At 41.2% G+C, this 27,749-nt stretch overlaps 1 protein-coding gene across 1 annotated transcript in view; it reads left to right on the forward strand.

The window, feature by feature from the left end:
* The window catches only part of nrbp2b (nuclear receptor binding protein 2b), a 33,564-nt gene extending 6,240 nt beyond the window's left edge, over positions 1-27,324 (forward strand). The window contains exons 2-18 of the mRNA XM_070852730.1: positions 19,245-19,367; positions 20,154-20,255; positions 20,365-20,454; positions 20,905-20,945; positions 21,039-21,133; positions 21,285-21,308; positions 21,416-21,502; positions 22,136-22,191; positions 22,275-22,370; positions 22,664-22,796; positions 23,099-23,201; positions 23,291-23,341; positions 23,431-23,566; positions 23,814-23,867; positions 24,074-24,137; positions 24,704-24,759; positions 24,901-27,324. Of these exons, the coding sequence (XP_070708831.1) occupies positions 19,245-19,367; positions 20,154-20,255; positions 20,365-20,454; positions 20,905-20,945; positions 21,039-21,133; positions 21,285-21,308; positions 21,416-21,502; positions 22,136-22,191; positions 22,275-22,370; positions 22,664-22,796; positions 23,099-23,201; positions 23,291-23,341; positions 23,431-23,566; positions 23,814-23,867; positions 24,074-24,137; positions 24,704-24,759; positions 24,901-24,987 (1,398 nt within the window). The 3' untranslated portion in view covers positions 24,988-27,324. The remainder of the gene's footprint in view (positions 1-19,244; positions 19,368-20,153; positions 20,256-20,364; positions 20,455-20,904; positions 20,946-21,038; positions 21,134-21,284; positions 21,309-21,415; positions 21,503-22,135; positions 22,192-22,274; positions 22,371-22,663; positions 22,797-23,098; positions 23,202-23,290; positions 23,342-23,430; positions 23,567-23,813; positions 23,868-24,073; positions 24,138-24,703; positions 24,760-24,900) is intronic.
* Positions 27,325-27,749: the final 425 nt, after the last annotated feature.

Here is a 27,749-nt window from a genome sequence, read left to right on the forward strand (position 1 = left end):
CTACAGTCAAATGAAAGGCAACCAAAAATCATCACGTCACAGTATCCATGATGTTTATGGATGTAGTGCAGTAAGCCTCCATTAGTTTTGGATGTTTTACATGTCTTAGGTCGTAAAGATGAGCCATTAAACTGAGCAACAAACCCTCAGCTCAGAGAATTGCCCCTCATAAGCCCATGTTGAGTTGCAGCTTGCAATAAGCCCTGCCTGTCCAGAGGGGATCCTCCTAATAATTTACACTCCGTAATAATCCAGCAGTGCAGGAACGTTTGCTAGTTTAGCAGCTGCCCTGAGAGGAATGACATCTTCTCAGATTTCCCTGGAGGGGAAACAGAGCAGGTACAGTCCCCTTTGATCCACCTGTTAACACGGTCGCTCTGCCAACGGCCGTCCTCCCCGCCTTTGGCTCAGGCTTTACTAGGAGGCACGTTCATACCTGTTCATTCCTAGGATACAAGAATAATGATTTGTGTAGATAAGTCCTTCGATGTTTGGTTATTTATAGCCACGCTAGCGGCACGGCTCTAGGCATAGCAGTGTCCCTCTGCCTGTTGTTCAGCTTGTCCACCATCATGGTCCAGACTGAAATATTTCAGCATCTGTTTGATGGATTGACATGAAAATATGTACAGACAGTCATGGTCGACAGAAGACGGATCCTACTGACTTTGATCCCCTGACTTTTCCTGTTGTGCCACCTACAGATCAAAGTTGTCCCTTATCCTGTCAAATGTCTTCATATTTACTTGATAGATTGGCACAAAAGCTTGCACAGACATTCATGGTTCCCAGAGGATGAATCCTAATTCAATTCAATTCAATTCAATTCAATTTTATTTGTATAGCCCAATATCACAGCAGAGTGTCTCATAGTGCTTTACAAAGTTCACTGAAATAAACAAGTGTAAGCGAACAAACAATCTAATAAAGAGTCCAGCAGTCGATGAGGCCAGTGGATCAGTCCGAGGCATCACCTGCCCTTTATGACCCTCCTTCTTCGGGAAGGAAAAACTCAAATGACTTGCTCTTGATTTTTTTTAGTGCCATAATCAGGCCTCATAAAACAGTGTTTTGCTTCAAAATTCCACTCCAAAAAGTATTTCAGCTACGGTACGTCGAATAACCCTTAATGAAATATGATATTTAGAGAACTCCTAAAATTAATTCTAAACTAAAGTCATCTGACAAAATCATTAGTACAGTAAAATAAGATGAGACTTGACGGCTTGTTGAGAGCACAGAACTGGACACATCTGCGTGGTTGTAGCAGTACAGGTGAGTCTCTGAGAGGGAAGTATCAGTTGATCTGTGTGACTGTTGATTGAAGGTTATTCCAGTCAAACTTGTCCATCCGTGTGTGAATAAGAGAGACCTGCAGCTCCGCCTTAACTGGATGCACCAATGCTTGAACGACACTGTGTAGTTTAACTTGGTGTCTGCGATGACACACCGGGCGTCTCTGACCCAGCCTGCCAGACTGTATTAGAGGCCGCATGCTATTTTCATCTGTACATTTTACAGCTGTCAGTGTTCACTTTCACTACGCAGCTCTCAGCCAGCGGGGGTGTTAAAAATGAAATTTCAAATTAGTGGTGTCACAGTGTTTTTGTCGCATGAGCTCATTGTTGTCGTCCGTGCTTTTGTGCACACAAAGAGAAGAGACAGTGCGCTTACGTTTGGGAAGAGCTGAATGCTCTCTGATGTTTACATGCTGCTGTTTCACAGGCACCCGTGCGTGGAGGAGGTCTGTTTATACAAAACAGCAGCCTGCAGTGTTTGCGTAGCACCTGGGTGAGGGTTTTAGGTGCTGATTACTCATCGGTCAGCATCCAGCCAAGGAAGATATTACTAACCTCCAGCTGACTAAAAGCTTGAAGGAAAGATCCACCATCAGATGTCCATACGCTGTTATCATCAGCTTGTGATATTGAGCACATTCCTGGGGTTCATTTGGGAGTAAGTGTGGTAGCTGCTGCTGGCATCTAAACTTTATTGCAGGTGAACAGAGAAGGGGAAGGAGCAAGTAGGCTGCGCTCTTCATGGAGCTGTGGACTACTGTTAAAAGTTCCCAGGAAGAATCTTATGTTTAGAATACCAGCGTCGTTCCTCTTGTTCAGCACAACATGTCCTCTGTCTGCACTGCACGGAGCAAAGTAGATCAATCGTTCCACAGATTATTAGTCTGTGGCGTCAAATCACTAACTCATGTGCATCACATGCTTGTTGCATTCCCTCAATTTAGCCATTTGTGTCTTTAAAACACTTCCTTAATTCCTTACACCACGTCCTTGTCATATAGTATGAACCGTGAAACTGTAAAAAGTAAGTATCCAAGTTGGATAAACCATTTATATCTAAAAATAGCAAAAGTGTCTACAAATTGTTGCCCAAATTTACCAGAGTGCATTATCATTGAATACCTTCTTCAACACAGCAAATCAAGATAATTAAGATGAGGGAGAGAGGGAGTTTGATATGAAAATATTATTTAAAAATGGTATATAACAAGAGATAAAAGAAATAGAACTTGCAAAATGTCATTTTTATTTCAGTATGTCTTTAAGAAGACTGCAACCTAGCAAGCATTGATGAATGAAAACACACGCTTTGCAAATGCTTTATTAGAAAAAAGACATGCAGGCAACTTGTTTGTTTAACCTCGAGGATGCACACAATGCTTTTTATTGTGAGGATCAGTGAATGTAAACACGACTTTTGTGTGTTTAGAGGAAAACTCCACTGGACAACTTTATAGAAAACTGAGGGAATTCTGTGAAACTCCAGTATTTACCCATGTCCATTATCTGGCCTGGGTTTCTCTGCTATAGCTTCATTGTTGCTGTGCTGTTTGGACTGGATGACAAGTACATCAAAGAACTAACATGTCCTGAAATGAAAGTTACATAGACAATAGTTTTGTAGTATTTTTAGATTTGTTTTGCCAAACTAGCTGCTGTTTCTGTGGGCTTGCATTGACAGAAACATCAAAAACCTTCCACAAGCTAAGAATAGGTCCTCTGTGTCAGGTCCACTATAACATATTGTGTAGTTACTCTTGGGAGTGTCTCGATGAGGCTCCGTCACGAACAGGCCTCACATCAAGCGTGCTTTTGCATTCTTACGTGAATTTTTTGGCCTTGTGACGTTTACGATCATGTCTGAAGAAGTTGATGCGATCTTGAGGGATCCTGTCATCTGGTTTTGAAATGTGACCCCTTAGGGGGGCAACAGACCTGATGGAACACACAGAGAGGTATCTGTCAGCGTTTTCCACTCCAGCTGTGTGAAATGGAGCTACTCGGATTGTCTGTCAGTCGGACAGGAAAGCTGGCATGAAAAGGAATCTTCCAGGAATGGCTGACATGTCTGCCGGCTTTCATGGAGCTGTCATAGTAGTTCGCATCACATGACATGCGTGCCTCTGAGGAATGCCTCGCACCCACTCAAGCATGCTCCACTCAGTCAGCAAGATCTTTGTAAGACAGCAGTTTCCGGGAGTCATCTTCTGGAAATGACTGTTTAAATGTGTTCATTTATGGTTTTTTTTGTATTTCTCACATCCCTGAATTCATGAGAAGAGAGGATTCTGGCACCTATCAAACAGAAATGTGTGACAAGTCTTAACAGTATCGTTTGAATTTGAATAATTTGAACTGCATAATGCCTTCATTATTCATCTCTGGGTAACTGGCCAAATGTAGATAGTGTGACTTCACATCAAGACATTCCCAGAACAGCAACAGTGGAGCTCAAGCAGATAAACTTGTGAAAATGTGAAATGATTGTTGGTAAATGTCAGATTTTGGTTTCAGCTCTTCAGTCTTAACGAGCATCTGTTCAGACAGACTACTCTGCAGAACGATTAACAGTCCATCACAGAAAAAATACAAACGTGAACAGATAGTGGCCCCAACGGTCCGTGACTCAGTATCTAAACCACAGCAGGGGTAAGGAGAGGAGCAGCCAAGATGGAAAGGCATTCTGGGAAATTATGGATATCACGAGAAAATGCGTAAATATGTAGACAGAGAATGACTGACCAAGAAATTGGGTTTTCTTCAGCAGAAGTCTGGCCTGTCAGTTGGCTTCCTCTGCCAGCTCAAGCAAAATCACTGTAGTTCACATAATGTTAAAATCAAGCTTCTGTAGAAAACTGATAATTAGCGGCTGATTTTAACACCCTGAATATCAACTATCAAGTACTGAAATCTTGCATTGAGTTTCTGCTCAGATTTTTAGTCTTGTTTACTTCTTATTTGATCATAATGTTCCTGATTTAAGTTTTTGCCAATTTTTGACTGCATTTCATTCCTTTACGGCTGCCTGTGTTCAAATGTGAGAACTACTTTTCTGAAATGGAATAAAGTTTTTTGTATATTGTTTTTAAAATGTTTCTCAAAGTAAGGTAATGAAAAAATTTATAATTTTTGTATCTATGCAGAAATCAGTACTGAAACTTAGATGTGACGGTAGTTGTTTTACCTGTGTCACCTAATGGAAAACACCTTTACCATATTTGCCTCTACTCTGTTCCTCCTCAGTCTCCACCCTTGCATACACCCTTACTGCTGTGCTGTAAGAATCCCTCCCACATCCCAGTAGGATGTTGCCACAGGTTTACAGTTTGATTTCAACCCATGCACCACATTTACACGCACGCTATAAACCTGATTTTTTTTGAGAGAAAACATGGTTAAGGCAGGAAATCAGTTCTGCTGTATGTGCCCTTGAATAACATATCAAAATATATCCCACCCTCTGATGCATCATGTTTAACAGTGGAAACTTACACAAAGGGATTTCCCTGAGCAGAGCTTTGCTAATATAGTCTTGTGATTCTGATGCACACACACATAAGGCTATAATAATAGCCTTAGGAGCAGTCTGACTGGTTCCCATAATGTCTGAGGCCTGCTGATTTGAAAGGCTTGTTGTGCAGAGTGCTGTGACTGTAAAGACATTAAAGGTGCAGTTATGGTCCGGCTGTTATTGTTATTGAATGTGAGAGATTCACCCTCCCCCTGCTTTTAAGGCAAAGGCCAAGGTCCTCCACCTCCTCTCATCTGCACCAGCACTATATGTGACTTTGATCAGAGAACATGTGTGTGACTATCAGCCCTCAAAACATACAAAGCCCTTCAGAGTGCTGCAGCCGCTGCTGGCAGGAGAGAATAGGTTGCGTAAAGCCTCTATAAACACGACTATCCCTGTAAAGACTTCTTTGTTTTAACTATCAATAAAGGAGGGATATTACTTGACGTCTCATATACGCATGCTTTTGCAGCTTTGAAGGCAGCTTTCCTCACTCTGTTGACCAGCTGATATGAAAACCTGTGTGTGTGCAGGTTTCAAAGAGTCGTTTCATTCCAACAGCTCATATCTTGACCTTTGAAACCAAATACGACTATCTTTGTGTTTAAGTCAAATATGCACATAAAAGGAGACTTAGGGACAGTAGACCTTGTGGAGGAACATTGCACAGATTCATGTTTAAGGATTAAATATGTGGGGAACTTCAGCAGCAAGTGACTTCAGCTCTTTTTTAAACACTGGAAATCAAAATTCTGCACTCACAGCTCGGGTGGTAATCTGTCAATTAATGCAAACCATTTCTCTCTGGTTGTGAAAATGAAGATGCAGTTCAAACACACAGTCTTGCATAAAATATACAAATCAAATATGAGCTAAACCACCAAGCTGTATGAATGTTTAGCACGGCGTTGTTGCCCGAGGCCTCATCATTTACCTACAGCTCATCTCCACATGAGCTGAAACTACACTTTGTGCTTCACAAGCTGAAATCAGACTTCCACTCCCTCGTAAATCTACTGTTGTCCCCGCGTGGCAGATGCTGTCTAATTTGCATTCAGAATTTGAATGTGTCTGTGTTGTTTATGCAGCTCAGGCGGCTGAAAGTAAAGCAGGTTACTCTCATGCAGGAGCCACTGTTGAATTAGAGGTGCATCCCAGCAACCATCAATCAGGAGGATGCCTGATGAATTATTAAATATGGAGCCAAAGAATAAAAGCCCCCACCCTGCCCTCACTACACAGTGATGAACAGGGCTGTAGCTGCCGCTGAGGACACAGAGGTCATGTCCTGTATGTGTCTGTCTAGGAATAAAGGAGGCTAAAATGTAGTTCATATACTGTGCTATTGTTTCAAATGTCAGAATGTGGGTTTTTGGAGGCAGATGCTGTCTTTTGTAGGCTTTGTAGTAAATTAGACTATTTTTAGGCTTAAAATATGAACAACTTTGTGGAGTGCTGATTAGGTTGAAAAGCAATTTTCATCTTCATTGTTTTCAGATTGTCTTCCTCTTCATCCAGGGCTTGTTTTTCCATAGCCTTTAATAGTAACACATGTAGGGATTGTTATTTCTGTGTCGACTTAAAACCTGTACAGCTATGTTGCTCTTTTCCATGCCGGTCATTTTGTGGCCATTATTTCTGGCTCTGAAGGTGACACTTCCATTCTTTGTCCCACCTCCAAAATGGTTTGCCTCTCTAACCAGTGAAACGGCCATCAATAAAGCTGTGTTCTTTTCTGTCTGAACGCCCACGTACGACTGCAGTGTTTTTAAAATCCTGTCTGCAGCCCTGACGGCAGCACACATTGTAGCTCTGGATGTAGAATTTGTGGACAGGTATGCAAGTCCCACGTGGTGCTTTCACAGACACTCCTATTGAGCATTGTCTGTAATGTTACGTAACCGTACCAGGAACAAAACAAAAAAGCAGCTCGCCATCTCCATGCATGTCTGCCAGCTGGCTTTTGTGTGACCACGTGCTGAAGAGCCAGCTCAGGTTGACTATCACTACTCAGCTTAATCCCCCTGGAAGTTAAATGGCACACGATGAACACCGCGCTCTCTGCTCCGTCATCTTATTCATATCTACTTTCCTTTAGCCATATCTATTTCTCCACATTAGGACTTCTTAACGAGCTCAATATCGGCTACTTGACTAACTGAGCCTGAGGTAAACTCAATGACAGCTGTGACAGAGAAACATCTTCTAAACTGCAATCTCACACCCCCCTTAAGTGGTTTCTTGTCTTCTGCTTGACAATGTTGTTTTCCTTCTCCTGCTGCCAGTAATGGGAGTGTTTCAAGCTAATGTCAGTCCCAGCATGCTCGAGCACGGCGCTACAGCACTCCAGATCAAGCTTGTAACTGTTGCTGGCTACTGTGGCCAATACTCAATAAGCCTTTGCACTGTGCGCCAAGTCTTTTGAGGTTTTACCCCGAGTCACCTCTTTTGCTTGCTGGAAAGCTGTACTGCAGTAACCTCTACTGGAGATGCAGAAGGGGGGGGGGTGCGGTCAGTGGAGCTCATATAACTTGCTCTTCCGCTGAGTTTGTAGTAGCAGTGAAGCAAGTAGTGTGTGTGGTTTTACAGGCATGAATTTGGGTAATCTAGTGGGCAGAAATTACCCTGCTTTATGGAGAAGTTTAATACTCGGTCTGACTCTGCCAGACCTTGTTAGGCTTCTCCAACAACACAGTCTCAATCAGCACATGCTTTTAAAGAAACAAGAAGGGGGCCAGTTTCAGGCCGAGGCAAACACACACATTTTTTTAGCAGCCTAGTTAGAACCGCTGCTTCTTTTCCAAGAACTGGACCAAAAAAAAAAAAAGACCAATTGCAAAACACTCCATCGTTGTTTTGGAAACCTTCTCCTCTCTCTGAAAGTTGTCCTTCGCCGCCGTAATTGTGGACGTGCGAGTGAGTTTGAGGAGGCTAAGCTTGGGCTTTGAATCTTTAGTGATTCAGCAGCCTACTCCCAATGTCCACCACAGACCTAAGCGCTGAAACCCCACAAACTTTATTTAAGTGCCAGAGCTCCAAATTTACGATAAGGAATGAAACAGCACTTTCCCAATAGACATTTCTGTTGCCAACAAAGAATGAGGCTAAATTTAATGTGTACATTCCCATAAAATGTGTTTCTTTTTATCTTTCTATATATAAATTAGCGAGGTTTTTGTAGGATTTTTGGACTTTCTGTCATCGTTATCATCCTCATCCAAAAAAAGTATTCAGATCCTTCATTTAAGTAAAAGTAGCCACACTACAATGTCCTGAAGTAAAGCTGCTATAATCAATATTTAGTTTTTATATGAACAATGGATCAAATGACTATGTAAGATTAAAGTCTGCACTATCAAGCATTTTAGCATCTTTCTGCTCTGCAACTTTATGTTGAACAAAATCAGTGAATGCATAAAAGTACAGATGTATTAGTAGAAAAATATGCTTGGAAAAGTACTTGTCATGCAGAAAAATTGTTTGTAAGCAGTAGCTATAGCTGTCAAATGAATACAGTGGAGTACAGTATAATATTTGCCTCTGAAATGAGTATAAAGCTGCATGGAACATGGAAAATTTAGGCATCTCAAAATTACTTTTAGTGCAGTACTTGGAAAGTATGCATAGATAAGTCAGTGAGACAGCCCTTAAGAACTTGTTGTTTTTACCGTGGGAAAACCCAGAGCCATCCTGGACTTGAGTCAGAGTCTGTGAGTCTGCAAGGCCGGACACTGGGACCGGGCCAGGGTTTAAAAAGGCATCTTCCTGTTCAAAACAGACGCTGGAAAGGCGGCGTCATTCTGAAGTTCATAAGTGAGATGTCAGTCAGGGAGAAAAAGGCAGTTTAACCTGAAGGCAGTGGCAGAGAGGTGTTGAAAAATCAGTGTGAATGTGAGTATGGTAAACAGCCGTATCATCAGCCAGTCCCTGGGGGTAAAAAGGGAATAGAAGGGCTGTTGATGATTCATACAGATTTTCTACAATTGTGACTCAGCATGAATCTGTAAGTCTGCAGGAGCTGTACAATTAGTGAATCAGGGTAATCGCTGCAAGGTTATGTAAGTATTCTGTTCTGAAGGAATCTTCCTGCATGCTGTTGCTGCTGCAGGAGAGATAAAATCTTAGTTTGAGGGTCAGGGTTTGTTTCAGTATATCTGATTCATTCATCACTGTGGCAATAGCCACGACAGTAGACTAAATGCTTTTAAGCACAACGCCTGCTATTGAGAATGTTTGTCCCACCAACAGCTTTCCTTTGGTTTTAAACAAAAGATAATTAGAGCTAATAAAATCATTACAAAAAGAAGAATTACAACATGCTTCAGGATGTGTGATAATCTACAAGCTTTACATGCAGCTTTTCCTCCTTGCACAAGCTAAATCTTACATGGCGGCTGCAAAGCCTTGTCGCTCTGTAGGATTCCAACAAGAGTGGACCCACTTTTAATTTGAGGTCTGTTTGCTTTATTAAAAATGACATGCACAACGGGTCGACTTTGTTAACACTGGACTCCCCCAGAGGGAGGAAGAGAAGCCTCACAGTAGGATAAAACATATTCTTCTCAGAATGTATTGAATGTTTTATTCAGGCCTAAAATTGATTTTTACAACAAGTGAGTGTCTTGTCAAATGATGCCTATTAGTTTAAGCACTGATGTGAAATGAAGCACAAATATTTAATACGATTCACACAATTCCCACCTGATTTTTAATCGACTTACTAGGTTGTATTTTTCAAGTTTGCCCCACTAAATGAGTTGATGTTCATGTAGACATGAGAAGTGTTGGCTGATACTCATTGCTGGTGGTTTTCATTATGCTTTTTTTCATAAAAATATTGTTGTGCAATTGTGCAACATATACAGTACAACTAATGCATATGTTGCTTATTTGCACATCCAGCAATTATGAACATCATCATTCAATCAATTCACTCAATCAAGTAATTCACATTCTTTTAGCTCTGCTTTTGGTCTCCACCACCTCCTTAGGGAAATATCTGGCTCTTTATCTGCTAAATACTCCACTTTGTTTTCCAGCTAGTGTCTTACTGTGTCTATCTGCTGTTTGGTGCTGAGCAGGTTGTGTACGGTGGGTTTTTTGGTAAAAGCAGCTGCCTGCAGCGGCCGAAAATCAACGCTGTGAGAGCAATGTGGGTCAACCACAACACTGAAGTTGCTAAAAAATCAATGGACTGAAACTTGTTAAAGCTCTAAAATTGAGGGGAGCTGCAGATTCAGGTGATAATTCACTGTATGTTCATCAGAACAAGCAGCCCCTACACAAATTTAAGGATTTAACGATACATCATGACATATGCAAAACACTGCCTTTTTGCTTTGTGCAGAACCTTTTGCACCAACAGAAAAAGGTTAATTTATTAATCTGTGACGCATCAGTTGTGGTTGTGACATTGAGTATGACCTCTGCTGCACGCCGTCCCCTCTCTCTCTCACACTTGTCCTGTAAAATCAGCAAACGCTCATCAGATAAATGATAACTGACTGTAATGTTACAACAACTGCCAGTAATCTTTTGAAGGGAAAAAGCCAGAACAGAGAACACTGCAGTGATAACAGAGCCCGATAATGATTTATCTCACTACTTTATGCAGTTTTAAGCTCTCGCTGTAGAGGAGAGGCAAACACAGAGCCAGGTGGGTGCTGAGGTGTGATAAGGCAGGGTGTTAATTCTCTTGCTATTTCTTGATTGTTGTATCTCTGAGCCAAGATGATGCTTTAGATTAACAGACATACGCATTTCACTCATGTGTGAAACTTAAACACTGTCATCAGCTAGTAAGTTTCTGCAGGAAAAGTAAGGTTTCTGTGAATGTCACAAATATCAGTTCTTATCTTTTCTGTCTGAAGAGGTTGAGCAGGAAAATTAGTAATCACACACTGTAGCTTTGCAGATAAAATGGCCCTGACCTTGTGCTGTTTCTTTCCACTTGAACACAGGAATGTTTGATTGGTTGAAGTAGACGGGTGTGTGTGTTTAAAGGGCAGCGGGGCTTTTCGGCTCACTGACTCGACGGCTCCAGGAAGGTTCGGGGGTTTTACATGAATGAATTAATGCTGAGGGTTCACAGCAGAGTGCACTGATTCATCTGAGTGGTGCTCCGACTCAATTAGAGTTGGATTTTGATAAGTGCGCAAATGATTATTAAATTAATCAATTAGTCAAGCAACAGAAAGCTAATTATTAGCAGCTGATTAATTACTGACATTATTTATGAAGCAAATTTGCTGTTCCCAGCATGTCAAATATGGGGATCTGCTGATTGTCTCTGTTTTGTATCATCGTATATTCAGTATCTTTGCTTTTTGATGGGTAAATGGGTAAAAAAATAGTAAATTAATTAATTGTAAAAATAATTGGATCCACTTCAAAGTTGATAAAATACTCAGATTTAAGTTCAGTCTAACAAATCTCTTAACAAATATTGTATCTTCTTCCAGTCATTAAATGTATGTACGCGCTTGATCCACTTCAGTGTGAAAAGGATGTTTAGAAATATTGGATAATAAATGTCTATATTCCTCAAACCATTAAAGACAATTATTGCTTTAGTATCTGAAAAGTATCTCAAAACTAAAGGCTGTTAGCACCATTAATGGAAGGTCAGCTTTGAGTTTTAGTTCTTTAGTTCTTTCTTGTTGCTGAAAACAGTTGAAAGCTAAATTATTACGGTTTTTTTAGGGATTTTGAACCCAACCCTAGAGTCGAGGATTGCTGATTAACATCTCTAACTTGCAGCACAACATGTGCATTGTATGTTCCCACCTTTACCTGACTCTGTCCTGCAGGAAGACATGAGATGAAAGCCTCATTTCTGAGGAAACGCTGTTAACGGGTAAAAGCTCTATGTCACGAAGCTGCCCAACACTTCCTATGCTCAACACATCCCGGTCAGAGCAGCTTCTTAGCCCTTGAATGCAGTTGTGGTTTTGCCATCTCTCTCCCGCTGGCCTTATAAATCTGCAGCTTTGTCACTGTGACAATGGGAGCGAGGACAGCGCTGCTGGCTGGTGTAATCTTGTATCCTTGGTACAGACTGAAACACAGACAAGTGCAAAAACAAATGGTGGATCTGAAAGACATCTGCAGAAACATTTTCTAATCTTTTGTGAAGGCGTCACAATCTGTATCATGTCCCGTCATGAAACAAAAGTGTAGGAATTTGTCAAGGCTGACTGTCTTTGTTGAAGAGTTTTGTTGTTACCAGGACTTAATTTGAAGCCTATTTTTATTAAAATGGGTCATATTTTTACAGCACAGCAGGAGGTAAAATTCTTCTTTTCTGATTTAGAGTTATCAGTGGAGCTTCATGAAAGAGGCTGAATAACTTTCCCTGCCTTTTGTTTTGACTATGTTTTGTCCTGTTTCCGTTTGTTTAGCTGCAGCTCTCTGTGCTGTATCCATCTGCTCTGACAACCCGCCTTGCTGTCCCACATTCCTCTTAGTGGGGAGCTTTAACTGCTCCATGAGAAAATGAATAAGTGAGACGTGATGGGAGCTGATCTGTCTGATATCAGGATGTGTGACCTTGTGCGTCCTTTGGAAGAGGTCAAAGTGAAAGTGGAGCTCCGGCAGCAGTTTAATTTAGATAATGTGGTATATGGAGGCTATTAATCTGAGCAATGCTTTAGATAAGTTAAGATGAAATTGATTAAAAAACTCTGTCATCTAAAGGGGAATGCAGAGCGGCACATTTTCTGTCCCCTGCTTGACTTGTCACGGCCGGTGGCATCACATTAGACTTCACGCCGAGCAGACACACACACACTCTATCAGAGACGCTGACCTGATTGTGTGCTGCACATGTGACATCCTGTGGCGATAGCAGAAAGAGAGAGATGTGGAGGCGGATTGTAGAGAGGCTGGTGTAGCTGGTGAAGGTCAGCAGACGGTGAGTGGCTCAAGGCCCCGACGTTGACCAGACAGGAAAGAGCACGAAGAGTGTGAAACATCGAGGAGGTCCTCAGAAGGTCAACTCTAGCTTGTCTCAGCTTGACCTGCAGTACAAACTGTGAACGTGGAGTTTGAGACAAGTGGGCATTTAGGAGGCAGGGAGGGCTATGTGGCTGCATCATGGGAAATGCGGGATCCAGAGTTGCTGTGTTGCTTTGATTTTGATCTTTTTAATCTGTCTCTTGCGAGTCCCCCAACTTTTTGGAGGTGCAGTGCAAAACCAGTTTATTATCCCTTTAACCTAGGAGACTGTAGCATGACAAAGAAGATTAAACTCAACCTCTACTTACTGGCTGTTTCTGGAGCTTTCAACTGCAGTCTTCATCAGGAGCATTCTAGAAATGATAACAGGGGATTGTGTAAATTTGCACCTGACCCAGTTCTGCTGGCATCTAAAGGCAGCTTTTAATATTTGATAAATCATTTAATCATTTTATCCTAGAGAATAGTATGACTCTAAAACCATTTTTTCATTGTTTTTTAATCTATTGATTCCCTCTATTGACGTCCCTGGAGCGCAGAACGTATAAATGAAAGTCCACTACATTTATACTACTACTACTACTACTACTACTGTATCAGAGGTTCTAAACCTGGTGTCCGTGCCAGGAGTGATGTGCTTTAGGGCCACCAGCAATGATTGGTTGATTGGGAGAGCAACTATAGCAACGGAGTAGGCTACAGCAGTTAGGGACATGGTAGGAAAACCTAAAAAGGGTCTAAGAAAAGTTTTTGATGCTCCAGTTAAAAAAGAAACTCGTGATAAATAGATAAAAATCGACATACATCCTAAGCACGCGTCACAACAGTGCAGATGTGTCCCTCACAGCCAGAAGGACTCGACAAAGTTTCTACACTGCAGGTTTAAGTTAATTAAAATTTATGTCTATGAAATGTCAAAAGTATGTCAATTTAGGTAAAATAATGATAAAGAAGGATGTTGTAACATCCAGTATGTAGTATTGAATTCAACCAACCAATGTAGATGATTTTTCCTAGAAAGTGACTGACTCAGTAGAAACTGACTCAGTACATTTTTAATTGTCATTGATAAATTTTCTATAGCAGTTTACCATTGAATTGACAAGCTTTTCTTCATCAGTAGGTACTAGAGACCTCATCTAAACTACAAACTGAGACAGTTTCTGTCAGCATGCTTGAATTAATAAAAGGTGCATCTTCTTCTCTTGCTCACACATCCACGTTGCGGAGTTAGAAATGATTTTCTCCAAATCTTGCATTTTCCACTACATTTCACTCCAACTCTTTGATCCTGCTCCTCTTTGATGCCAGTGAAATCTGTGAGAGAGAAAGCACAAAGAGGTCTGCACTCATTTACATACAGTACAGAAAACCTAGCAAGTATCTAGCACAGCGAAATGGAGATTACTTGGGTTGCTGTACAGAATCTACTTATTAAATATTAATGTGGTGCGGCGTATCAGCTCATCGTGGAGGTATGAGGCGAGATGTGTAGGAGACAAAGCTCTTTGTCACTGTGAGGCTTGGACCCACACACAGTCTCAGACAAAGACACTCTTTCATATAAGATGCCACTGCAGGGAGGATCACACTGAAAGAGCAGCGCTGCTGAAGTTTAGTCCTCCCTGCTACGTCTCTGCTAATCCTCCCCCTGTCCGTTCTCCCTCTGGCTGACTTGTCAGGCACCTTTTCTCGTTTTGAGATAATTGGCTTGGTTTGTGCCAAATGTAAGAGATCCTACTCTGGTTCTGGGCAATGGAAACGTTACTGCAAATGCAAAATGCATTCAAAACTACACTTTCCAAAAAGAGCATACGGCTGAATCAACAGCTCCTTAAACAGCTGTTTTAGACTGCTTAATGTTTACCCTTGTGTATCTGGCAAGAGTATATGACATATAAGTTCAGAAATAGTTTGTACACCAAAATCTTTCACACTCTCTCTACTCTTTTAATTCTATTTTTTTCAGTTTCAGTTTTCAGTACAAGAGAGCAAGGTGCACTCTGATCATTAATGGACCCGAGACAAGCAAACAAATTAGCAGAAACAGGAAGCCCATAAACCATAAACCATAAAATGAATGTGCCGTTGCAGAAATGTCTGTGCATTTTGCTCACCTGAACTTCTAACATAATGTGAGAAATATCACATGAAAAGAGCATTTTGGGTGCTGCCCATGAAGTGCAACGTTCCTGGTTCGAGTCTGGCTGGGGACGTTTTTCCCACCTCAAGAAAAAGCACATTTTTCCCAAACTGTGCTTTTTAATTTTGGATAATCTGATAGAAAATAAAGACGGCAATTAGTGTTATTTGGTTGATTAACCTTGCTTGTTTTATAGAATATACTGCATAAAATACCCTTAATTTTGGGTTTAAAGTGCACATTACCTGTAGCTGTTAGTAATCATTTAAACACCAAACTTTACTTCTACTTCTGTCCTGAAATTAGCTGTTATAGCATTAAAGAGTAACTTGTGCCGCCCCTAGTGGTATTCAAAACCACACCACGATTTTACAGTATCATAACAGCTTTACCTGAGGTCTACTTCCCCTGTTTTGAACTTTTTTACTCGTTCATACTGTAAACCTGAAGTAGTAGTTTTACTTTACAAATCAAAATAACGAGAGTATCATGTCAAGAAAACCATCATGTGAGTGGAAAATGCTCAGGAATAAATTATGTGGTTAGGTAATGAGAGGTTGGTGTGACAGCCTTCAAGATCCAGTTTTACCCGGTTCAGATGTAGAGTTAACAAACATCAGAATAAAAGTTGCTGTTGTTTTGACATGAACACTTGATCCCTAAATCCCTTTCCACGCCCTAAACCCACCTCCCACGCAGCAGCCAATCACAGCCGAGCAATCAGTGAGCTGTTTACGAGTCTCACGCTACCACAACCAAGAAACAGACCCTGCTACACCCTTGGGACTCAGACGCTGGAACTGGGGACCGAGTGTTTCTCAACATCTAGTAAAAATAAACAACAGCCGGGCCCTGACGCCAGAGGGAAACTGGCATGATCCCTTCCTGATAGCTATAGTGAAGGAATCCCCTCTGCTGTCAGCCGGTCAGAGCATTGTGTTCCAGCTCTATAATGCCAGTAATCAGATTATCATCTTGTGAGCAGTGAGATTATATGTCATGTCTCCTCTGCTGCCTACCGCGGCTGTAAAGAAAACCCTGCAGAGAGCTCCACAGCTTCACTGCACTGTAGTTCGAGCAATAAACAAACCACATTGGCCAAAGAACATTTGGTGGAACATTTCCTCCACTTGAAGCTCATGAAAATATCTGCAAGCATCTAAAAAGTCAGCATATAAAATCTACATATTTATAGCAGCTTTTTGTGGTCGCGCTGATTGCTGTTTGTCCTCAGATGTTTGGTTCGGTTGACAAACCTCCCCCTGTTGAGCCGGATACAGAGAGACGTTTTTGACTCCGTTCATCACAGAGTGTCAGATGATGATGTCATGAAGCGTGGGACAAGTGGAGCTCTGTGGTGTATATCAATGGTTAGCATTTAGCAGTAATACGTTGTAATAGAGGTGGAGAGAGAGGCGCAAATAATAGTCGTTCAGTCTCTACCCCGTCATCAAACTGTGCGTCACTTCTCCGCTCAGACGCCCAGCTGACATTTTAAAACACAATGATGATGAGGATGATGATAATGATGATGAGTGAGGAGTGTCAGGTGTGCTTGCTTATTTTCTAAATGAAAGATGGGAATGCAAGTGCAGTTTAGAGCAGAGCGAACCAAGGAGGAGGAAATTTGATTAAATTCAACAACAGGAAATTGTTGTAGAGCAGGTTTCAGCAAGCAATATGTGGTGGATTAACTTTTACTACTGTTTTTATTTACTTTACTGAACCACTGCATGTTTTTGTCTTTGACTTTTAGTCAGGAGCTGTTTTATGGTTTGGATTTTTACAAGCAACTTGTCATCCCTGTCTTTTTTTGTTTGAGACCTTGGCATGGGGTCATACATGGACGGAAAGAAGCAAGGTAGCAAATATGGATTAAACAATGCACATTTGAAATATTTAAAAAGAAATCAGCTTTCCAAGCATTTCCATGTGTTTGACACGATTATGTATGTATATAGAAATATGTAGAAACACACAAAGAAGTGAAGCCGTACTAAAGAATAAAAGACTTGTGAAGGATTGAGCAAACGGATATAGCAGGAGGGATAAAGGACAATTACAGATTACTTCTGCAGGCAGGTAGAGGATAGTGACGTCCTGAAGGCAGCAGTGAGAAAGAAGATGTGGTCTGGAAAGTTTAATTAACATACACATTGATTTCCTGATGGTTTGATGGTCTGAAAAAGAACTCAGGTCCCTCTGTGTGACACCATTAATATTTGAACACCACTGTTAAGACTGTTCCTGAGCCAGTAAATAAAAGTTAATGTCAATAGACTCAAGTGCCTGTACGAGACATGTATGATGCTTAAATGTCTCATATGTCTAAAACTTTTAATTCATTCTTTACTTTTGGATACATTCAACTCCAAAAAACTCATCCCACCACTTAACACAAGCAAGAAGAGCACACCTCTGTTCATGTTATGGACAATGTAGGAGAGACAGCAGTTCTGTGTCTGATTTAACAAGACAGCTGCTTTCCTTAGCCTCTGCAGCTGTGTGTGCACATGATAAAATCTCCCAACATCAGAGGCCAACCGGAGGGGTTTGCATGGAAAAAGCGGCGTATATACAACTAATTGCTGAAATGTGGTGATGAGAGACTGGTTACTTTTTGTGCTGGTGACCTACTTGAGTTGAAGATTAATACATTGTTATGAAAACCAAACACTGACCGAGTTCAAGTTGATGACAGCAGAAAATGGCCCATAAAGTTCTATAATTCACGTTTTCATGGAATCGCATCATTTCCTTGTGACCCACCACTCAGCGGCCTTTCGTTTGGGAACCATAGTTGTAGGTTTGGGCCATTAATACCCAGAACAATTATTCTAGAGCTGATACTTTATCGATCCTCATCAGGAAATCTCAAAGAGGTCAGAGGTCAGAGGTCAGGGCCAAGATTCCTTGTTGCATAGTCAAACCTCATAATGATACTGACATCGCAAAATCTTAGAAATCCCGGGGTAGCTATTGAATGACCTATTGAAATGACTGAATGACTCCAATCATTTCACCAGATGCAGGATTAGGAGGAATTAAGAGTTTTGCATCGTGGCTAAGACTTATTAGCAATGGGCTTTGACTGCGAATCCAGTCTCCCTACTCACTGCACCACCACCTCTGCTGCATAAAAGTAGCAGGAGGTTATTTCAGGTCAACTCAGCTGAGGCAGCAATATCCTGCGCTGAGCAGTCTTTAGCTCTGTTGCATAAACGCCGTCTCATGCAGGGATGGAGCCCGGAGCTGTCTGCGTCTGTCACTTTGTAGACCCATCCACTGCTTCTTCACTCCACTCTGCTTCTTTTTTTTTTTTTTTTGCCCTCTATAGTTCGTAGAGCTCCAGCGCCACCTCCTCCATCTTGCATGTCTCATCTCTGCAAATCCCTCATCCACAATCCCCTCACTTCTCCCTCTCTGTCTCCTGTTAATCCATCTCTTCCCTCTTTACACTGCTCATCCTATCACCCCTCTTTACTGTTTATCCTCATGTGGGCTGGCAGCATTTAACATAACCTCAATACAGTGAATTATCTTCCATCTGTCCACGCTGGTGCCGCCTCATGCGTTAAAGGGTGGAAACTGAATTTGATGGCATTTAAATAGAAATTATGCCTTGTAGGGAGCAGACTAACCTTCTTATTAGTGTAACTGCCATTGTCAGATCTCTGTGAATGGAGCTTTTAGCAGATATTATAGTAACCGCATTGGTCACGTCTGCTCATTTCAGAACAGCTTTTTTAGTGGAGTGTTTTGGTGACGGCTCAGTGGTGCTCTGCTGCTATTTTGTTACAGTTCAGAGTTTACAGGCACAATCAGCTCTGAGTCTTCAGGGGACACCAGCTGACTTCAGCACACCTGAGCTACATTAGCAGTGCTCAGTTATTCTGTATCATCATTGTTCGGGTGTTTGAGCTGCAGATCAGCAATGTGCACCTGACCATGTTTTGCTTAAAGCTGCCATTATTATTTTTTATATTAGAAATTGATCAAATGACCTCATAAAACTATATAAAAGGCTGTATAAAAGGGTCTAGCTGTAATCTCGAACAAACAAATAGTTATCATCCAACTCTGGTTGGTTTTCCGGCCTGCAACTTCACTGTTTTGGTTTACTCTCACAGCTCTCATGGATTCGTCACCAAACAGCAGGCTAAGTTAGCGACCAGCCGGTGAACGTAGTGGAGCATTTAGCACCAAAAACGGCGCTAATATGAATACTGGACATTCGTTCATCAGACGGACACAAATAGGAATCTGCATTAACCCTAATGTTGTTGAGCAGTGCTGTCAATGTCTCATATGTGTTTCCATCTGCCCCCTGCAGGTGAGCCAGGGTAATGTCCCAGGTGTGGAGAGCGCCTCTCTGGCCATGGACACAGAGGAGGGCGTGGAGGTGGTGTGGAACGAGGTGCTCTTCTCCGACAAGAAGGTCTTCAAAGCACAGGAGGTACTTTGGCTCTTATTCCCTACAGCCAAGACAGATATTTACTGTTATTAAACAAAACTGTGCTTTTATAGTGACTACAATTTGGTAATTAGCTCTGCAACTATTGATCATATTATTTACAGATTTGTATTTTTATTGTTATTTTCAAGCTAAACGAGTGTGTTGACATGGACAGCACAACACTACAATTTATTTTTCAGTATTTTACACATTGTTCATATCTTATTCATAAGATAAAGGCCGCTTTCTTCACAGCTCATTGATGGAGGTTTTGCCTGCAGTGATTTCTGTGATGGGTTTCTTGGTAGCAGCTGTAAATGTTGGAATGGGATTCTCCTGTAGTGCTATGAGTTTATTTATTTTTTTTAAAATGTAGAGTCACAAAATACATGTTATGTTATCAGAACCTTGGGCCTTGAGTTGGAGGTGTTTATTGACGGTTCTGCTGATTATTTTTTTGTTACACTCTTGGGTGTATAAAATGTCCAAAAAATGGGAAAAATCACAAGCTCGCATATTGAATTTGATTATCTTGCATGAATTAGAGTCAAATTCCCACAGGTTTTAGGTTAATTAACCAAACAGACTAAAATAAACGGCAAGTTTGAACTTTCTTACATAGAAAAATGTGTTGCTTTTCTAAATTGTTGCAGATCAATTTACTGGTCGTACACAGTATTGGACTAATACTTTAAGCTTTATTGATCATATTCTGGTCGATGTGAAGATGTGAACCACCTGTGTGTGTGTGTGTGTGTGTGTGTGTGTGTGTGTGTGTGTTTTTAGGAGAAGATCAAAGAGATGTTTGAGAACCTGATGCAGGTTGAACATCCCAATATCGTCAAGTTCCACAAGTACTGGCTGGACATGAAGGAGAGCCAGGCAAGGGTAAGTGTTTTCATCATCTCTGGCCTTTCTTTCTCTCTCTGTCCTCTTTTTTTTTTTTCTTTTACACTTGTGAGATAACAGCTCTCCCTCCTCCACTTGCGGCCCACAGGTTATATTCATCACAGAGTACATGTCATCAGGCAGTCTCAAACAATTTCTGAAGAAAACTAAGAAGAACCACAAGACTATGAATGTGAAGGTCAGTGTTTTTGCTCTGTTCTTGCACTGTAATGTTTCAGTCTGTCCCATGGTGGTGGCACAGGGTACTGCAGTCCAGTCACTACTCAGATCCATATTCCCAACGGGATTAGAGATGATGTAACAGGACACGCTGGTGGTTCAGTCTGCTCAGACATATATCTTACCTCCGCAATGGTGTGGGTTTGTCACCTGCTTGCTATTTATCCAGCACCTCATATTTTCTCCTCTGTTTTCTACATCTGCTGTTTTTCATTCAATAACACAAAGCTATAGATTGCAAAAGTGTTCTAACAATGCTGTATTCAATATTCTTCACATATATTCCTGAGAATATGAGAGAAATATTGTATTGTAGTGTATTACTCTGCAATGTCAATTTCCAAATGCCATCAGTGGAGCAAATTTGTGTCTTTAGGGGATTCACGTTGCTCTGTACGCTATATTTTAGGCCTGGAAGAGATGGTGCACCCAGATTCTCTCTGCCCTCAGGTACTGACTGATTTCCTCCCCAGGATTTTATCGTGAGCGATTTCTGTCATTAGAGCCATCACATTAACTAGATCTTTTATTGTTTGCTGGCAGTTATCTGCACTCCTGTGACCCACCAATAATCCATGGCAACCTGACATGCGACACCATCTTCATTCAGCATAACGGCCTCATCAAAATCGGCTCAGGTCTGCTCCCAGCAGGGATTTTTATGTTACTACACCCAGCGCCCATGCTGTGGATTGTGGAGACTGTGGATGTCTGGATTCACCAAATTAACCTCTGCAGTTTTTCTTAACAGAATAAATATCTCAATTATGCTTGATTTTCTTTCCACAGTGTGGCATCGCCTTTTTGTCAATGGTAAGACATAGATCATTTTGTTGTGGGTATGTCTTCATTGGTACGATATCTCTCTATCAATGTGTTTAATCTAATCTGTCTGTTCTATCTGTGTCTTCTCTAACCAGTGTTTCCAGACGCTAGTGTCCATAGTAAAGGGAGGCAACATCGCGACGAGCAGAGGAATCTTCATTTTTTTGCTCCAGAATATGGAGGTAAGAGTGATGGAGCACCATTTGTGTGACTTGATTTCTATCAAATCTACCTTCATTTATTCATGACTGAGTGATTCACCCTAAAGTGGAAATTCAGTCATTACTTCCTTCATCAAATGTGACTTTAAAGTCCACTGAAGTTCGTAAAAGAAGACAGAAGTTTGTGTAGTTATCTTTTACCCACAATAACAACGCTAACAGGAGCTTTACATAGCTCTAAAATGAGCATTTTGCAGCAGAGTCCTAATGTTCTGGTGACAATGGAGCGTACAATCTTCCACTAGAGAACTGTGGGAAGTCTGTCACCTTACAACTGTAATTGTAGGAGATGAAGAGGTAAATGTCAATATTACTGTTGCCACGGTGACATTGGATGGCTACAAAACATTCATGATTTTTCATATTAATTATTTGGCATTTAATAGGATCTTTTGTGCTGCTTTTAGAGCTGTAAAAAGACAGACTGGTTTATTCTTTGTATATAATAAGGCTCAATCTGACCTACACAAGCTACCTCACTGTGTGCAAAGACTAGATAATGACTTCATTTCCATTTTCAAATAGACTTTCCTTAAAGTTATCTGTATATGTGTCTCACCACCCTCATCTGTGCTCCTCCTTTTCTCTTTCTAGCTGGCGAGGATGATTATGCCATAGACATTTTCTCCTTTGGCATCTGTGCTCTAGAGGTGAGAGAAACAGACCTGTGACAGTCCCCTCTCTCTGTGTGTTCTTATGTGTGATTATGTTAACAGATTATTTGTACCCCTAGATGGCAGTACTGGAGATCCAGGCCAATGGAGATACGGCTGTGTCCAAGGAGGCCATCGTCAATGCGGGTCAATCTCTAGAAGACCCTCTCATGAGAGTGAGTCTCAAAAATACTCCATGTCCTAAATATACAGCAGTGCACCCAAGAAAACCTGGTGATAAAGACAAACTGTCCCACACTACTCAGTGAAAACTCGCCTACACATGCCACCTTGCTTCTAGGCTTGTGTCATACTACATGCAGAGACTTTTTGCAGTTTCAGAGTGAATGTTTCAGTCAAACAAGCCAGGAATCAGATCCAGAAGACAGAGTGATGCTCTAAAAACTGGGTCATACTGTACACTAGTATAGTTATGTGTTAGACTGAGCGTCTCGTTGCTTTTCTGCAGGAGTTCACCCAGTCTTGTTTGCGTCACGAAGCCAAGCTCCGTCCTACGGCTCACGACCTTCTGTTCCACCGAGTCTTGTTCGAGGTCCACTCCCTCAAACTGCTCGCCGCCCACTGCCTCATCAACAACCAGTGTGAGTTTCTCTCCTCCTCACGCCAGCCTTGCCACACCAAATTCACTTGTCTCGCAGATATTTACTTGTTACTCGCATGAAATGGATCAATTTTATTAATTCCAAGTCTTTACCAGGCAGGTTTTAGGTTTAGGTTTTTTCTGTTTCAGGTTAAACAAGATATTTTCTATCTTTAGCAAACAGATGAGTAATTTAAGCTGAAAGGACATATCTGCTGTATTTTTGAGTATATATTGAAAACAAAAGAGAATTTACTCTGTTAAATGAGTTTACTAATGTCCAACCTTGTGTTGCATCTACAGACTTGCTTCCAGAAAACTGTGTGGAGGAGAAAACCAAGTCCTTTGACCCCAACGCTGTCATGGCTGAGATTAAACATGAAGACAGACAGGGAGTTCAGCTCAAGTAAAATCACACAAGCCCCCCCCCGTATCTTTGGCGAATATCGTGTGACATGTCAGGCACAACACTCACTGTGCTCCTCTGTCCTACAGATATTCCCATGTGTCCCCTTTGGAACTTGACAAGTTTCTGGAAGATGTCAAGTGAGTGGTACTACACTACACTGCATGACTCGTGTTGCATCAGTGCACTGCAGCATGAAGCTCAACATTTTATCCTCCCCTCTGTTCAGGAATGGGATTTATCCCTTGATGAACTTCGCCTCAACTCGGCCTCACCCCGTCCCCCGCGCCCTCTCCTTGTCTCAGGAGCAGGTTGAGACAGTCAAGACGCCGACTCCTGAACCGCAGGAGACAGAGACACGGAAGGTAAGGCTTTCAGACGCCCTCAAATAGGTGTTGTCAATCACTGATTGTCTCTACATTAAAAATGTATTGCTGCAAAAGATGTCAGCAAAGTATTGTTGAGTGAGTTTCTTGCATAAAATATATAACAGGACCTACACGTGTTTGTGTACAATCATCATTTTGCTTGTTTATTAACACGGACAACACATTAAAGATCATTTTGCTGTGTTTATTGCTCTCTGACTGTTTCTGTCTGTTTGTATTGTAGGTTGTTCAGATGCACTGTAATTTGGAGTCAAATGAAGAAGGGACCAAAACTCATGTGAGTCACATAGTATTACAGGTACTTTGCCCATTTTAGTATAAACTCTTTTGTCGGGCTCCTTAGTAACCAAGCATATTGATCTTTTTGCCAGTAACAGCTTTGTACCAATGGAAAACAACACTTATTTCAGAAGTTCAGTCAGTTCTTGTGGTTAAACATAAATCCAGTTTAATTTTATATATGACTTTTTGGTCTCTCCCCAGCTCTCTTTGTTTCTGAAGATGGATGACAAACTCCATAGGCAGCTTAGCTGTGACATCCTTCCAAGTAAGTGAGGATAAGGTTAGCATTGTTCACTGTTTATTGTCTGCAAATTCCATGAGAAGACCAAAACCACCAAAACGTCTGACTCATGTTTCTGGCTTCCTTTCTATGGCTCTCAGCCCCATGCCTAATGGTTCCCAATAAGAAATCCTTAAAAAATGGGTCATGAATCTATACTTACATTTTTTAAAGGCACACAGTATTTACAAAAAACACCTAAACGGAAGTAAACACTGCATTTTTAGTGGTGGATTTGGTTTTCTGGTGATTGAAATTAAACTACATTGCCCATTTTTATGGAAATTAAGAAACAAATTAAGAAACGTGCCAACTAGTGCAACACTGTGGCTTATTGGTGTGTTGTTAATAGTTGTTGGACAAAATGGAACTCAGCACAGAAGAATCTGTATGTTTGGATGCATGGACAATACTTGTTAGTTGGCTCAATTCACTGTTGGTTTTGGTCTTTTTTATGGGATGCGTTGACAATAAAAAAATTGGAAAAAAAATCACCATACTTCAGATTTTTGTGAATCTGTATATTTAATATTTTCATGTGAAACTTTCAGCTGACACCTCCAAAGACCTCGCCAGTGAACTTGTTCACTACGCCTTCATAAATGAGGTAACGGCGTCTTTATTTCTGATCTTGCATAACAATAATAGAGAAATGTTCCTGTTTTTACATTTTTAAACAAAACTGGAAGTCATTAAGTAGTATGGGGATTTCATATCTAGTCCTAAAAATCTCCTGTGTGCCCTGCAGGATGACAGTGAGAAGGTAGCAGGGTTCCTGGAGGACGCCATCAGCCGTCACCGGGTCCGAGCGCTCGCCTCTGGAAGCGCACAGTGAGGAGGGGTCACGACAGCGGCTGGCCCAGACAGAGGGGCCTGGGCGTTGACCACACGGATCAAGAAAGGGAGAGGGCAGCGGGCAGGATCACACAGCCGGGAGCGGAGGGAGCTGAGGGAGCTGACCCAGCTGGGGATAAAAAGGGGGACAAATACAGACGGATGCTGAGCCTTGACAGTCAATAAATCATCCCAGAGAGACGGAGGAAACGCCAGCTCTGAGCAAGGAACCGAAGGCACCTCTGGTTGGAGGTCCGGAGGCATCATGGCTGTGTCCAGCAATCCCACAAAGCAGTGGAAGATTGACAAACTCCCTGCCTAAAAGGGCTACCATGCCTTAAGAAATCTTGACAGCTTAGGTTTTCCATAATGCCACTATTCAGAACAGATATGTTTTACTTACAAATGCAGCAGCTATGTTTTCAGGAGGACGTTTTATTGCTCATAAGCCTCATTTGCACTCCAGTGTCCACTTTGATTAGTGATTATTTACTCTGAATTCTAAACAAAGTGTTTTACTGAAGCCTCTCTCCCCTGTAAGCCAGAACCTTCAGTTTATTGCCGTTTAAGGAATTTAATATTCCATCCAACATGCACTGTTAATACTCATTCAGTTGACTTATTTATTTGTGTTTAACTGTGAACAATAGAAGCTTTGCACAAGCTGGGTTTTTTTCTTTTTTTGTTTGCTTTACGTTTTATGACCTGCAAAGTTAACACACCTCACTGCACTCGTGGATTATAGGCTAATGCTCCCAGAGCTAAACACACCATGCCTAAATGTAGTAACGAGCAATGAGATGATGCCTCTCTTTTAGCCTGTAGTGCTCTTAAGGGTTTTCCCTGTGAAAGTGTTCTGAAAGCCAAAGACTTGCAAAGTGCCTGATATGGCAACGTACTTTGGGTGAAAAATCCTAATGAAATGGCATCGTACCCAACGTACAAATTTGGACTTTAGCTCTCACAGGCTGACTTTTACAGTTTTAAAACCAGATGCTTTGGGGCGAGTTCCCATCTCTTATCACGAGTCCACGCAGTCAGCCTGCGAGAATGCAAAGATGAACTCAACACCCAGAAATGGCAGCTCCTTAAAGAGCCACAGCCACTGTATATTTGACGTAATGATCAGACGATAATGCTCTTTGCTGCAGTCAGTATTGGTTTAGAAAGAGCTGCAGCTCATGTACAAAAGTTGGAATGCATCATGGGAAACTAAAATCATAGTCCTATATAAATGGGGGGAAAGGTGTTGGTGACTTAAGACTTGTTAATAAAAAATACCATATTGTTGATAAATATTAGTGCTGTACTTATTTTTGCCGTACCTCCCGAACCATCTGATATTTTATAACGCACAGTTTGTTTTGTGGGTGCGTCTAGAGGTTTTTTAAAAGTAAAAATCTACCCAAAAATCTCTACGGATGTATGGTTTTGTTAGTCGACATTTTTGTAATCAATAACAATGCTCCATGGGTTGCAGGTGAAAAAAAAAAAAAGAATCTCTATTTTGCTTTGAACACGTCCATTTCCCAGAATCAGGTCCACTGTAGTTTTATTTCATACAGTATCAGAGAGAACTCTGAATTGATTGCACTGCAGCCCACACAAACACTGAAATAGAATACATTCCTTCAGCTCTGCCAGTTTTTTTTGTCAAGAACCCAATCTTGGCACTGGTTAGGAGTAACGTTTGGGTGGATTTTTCCTTAACAAAACCGGACAGCAAAAAACAAAAGTGAATTGTCTGATTGTCTTCAGCTATGCACTCTTGTTTGTCAGACTCACTTATCTCTGCTTCATTTATTTCCCGGGTCTGTAAGGTCAGGGTCTCATAACAGTTACACTGCTGTACAGTCATTGCTTACAGTATTTACTCTACTCTGTGTCAAGCCTTCTTATCAATGTCTCTGAAGACAGGAGCCCTGAATTCTCCCAGGCATTCACCCACTAGAGGCTGTGGTGTACATATTTGTTTGTGGCTATTAAAGGGGTTTACTTTTAGACGGAAACGTCAATGCAAAGCAGTGCCACTATTGCTCTCATCTGATCTAGTAAGCTGCATGTCTGAATAGCCTGCAACCATTCAAAACTTTGCATTTTGCCTTTGTCAGTCACAGTTCAGTTCCGGAGGGGACCTGACCAAGAAAATGAATGTTTAGACTGTGCGGACATGAAAAGAACAACATTCATATCAGTCTTATTTTATGTCAAATGACTTTTTTTCCCCCCGTGAATCTGTTGAATGAAACTTGCCTTTGGATGTGTTCTACTTAAACCTTTGTTAAATATTGTAGCTACTGCAATTAAATACATGACAATAAACAAAATGTGACATGTTGGTTGTGTCTGAAATTATTTATTTTTAGGATTATAATTTAATGTCTGTCCTTCTGAGTTCTCCACTGTGACACATATCCCAGTAATATGAATATATATTCACATTAACACAATCAGCAAGCCAGTATTATTTTTATTTTGTAGGCATCTGCAGTGTTGTGGTAATACAAATCATAATGATGAAATAAACACTTGAATCATGGATGAATAACAAGAATTAAAATGATAATTACTTGTCAGTAGTAACTCCATCAGTGTCCTACCTGGCAATTATTAGCAACCTCGACCTCAGGCTCTCTGCCATTGTCCTGTCCTGGCATGTGTTAATGGTTTAAAGCATCTGTGCTACTAATATTAGTCTACAGCTGTTAATATTACATTCGTGCTTGTAAATTTGGTTTGGCTTTGCGCCCTTTAAATAAGCCA

This window comes from Pempheris klunzingeri, chromosome 21, assembly GCF_042242105.1.
Source record: "Pempheris klunzingeri isolate RE-2024b chromosome 21, fPemKlu1.hap1, whole genome shotgun sequence".
NCBI lineage: Eukaryota > Metazoa > Chordata > Actinopteri > Acropomatiformes > Pempheridae > Pempheris > Pempheris klunzingeri.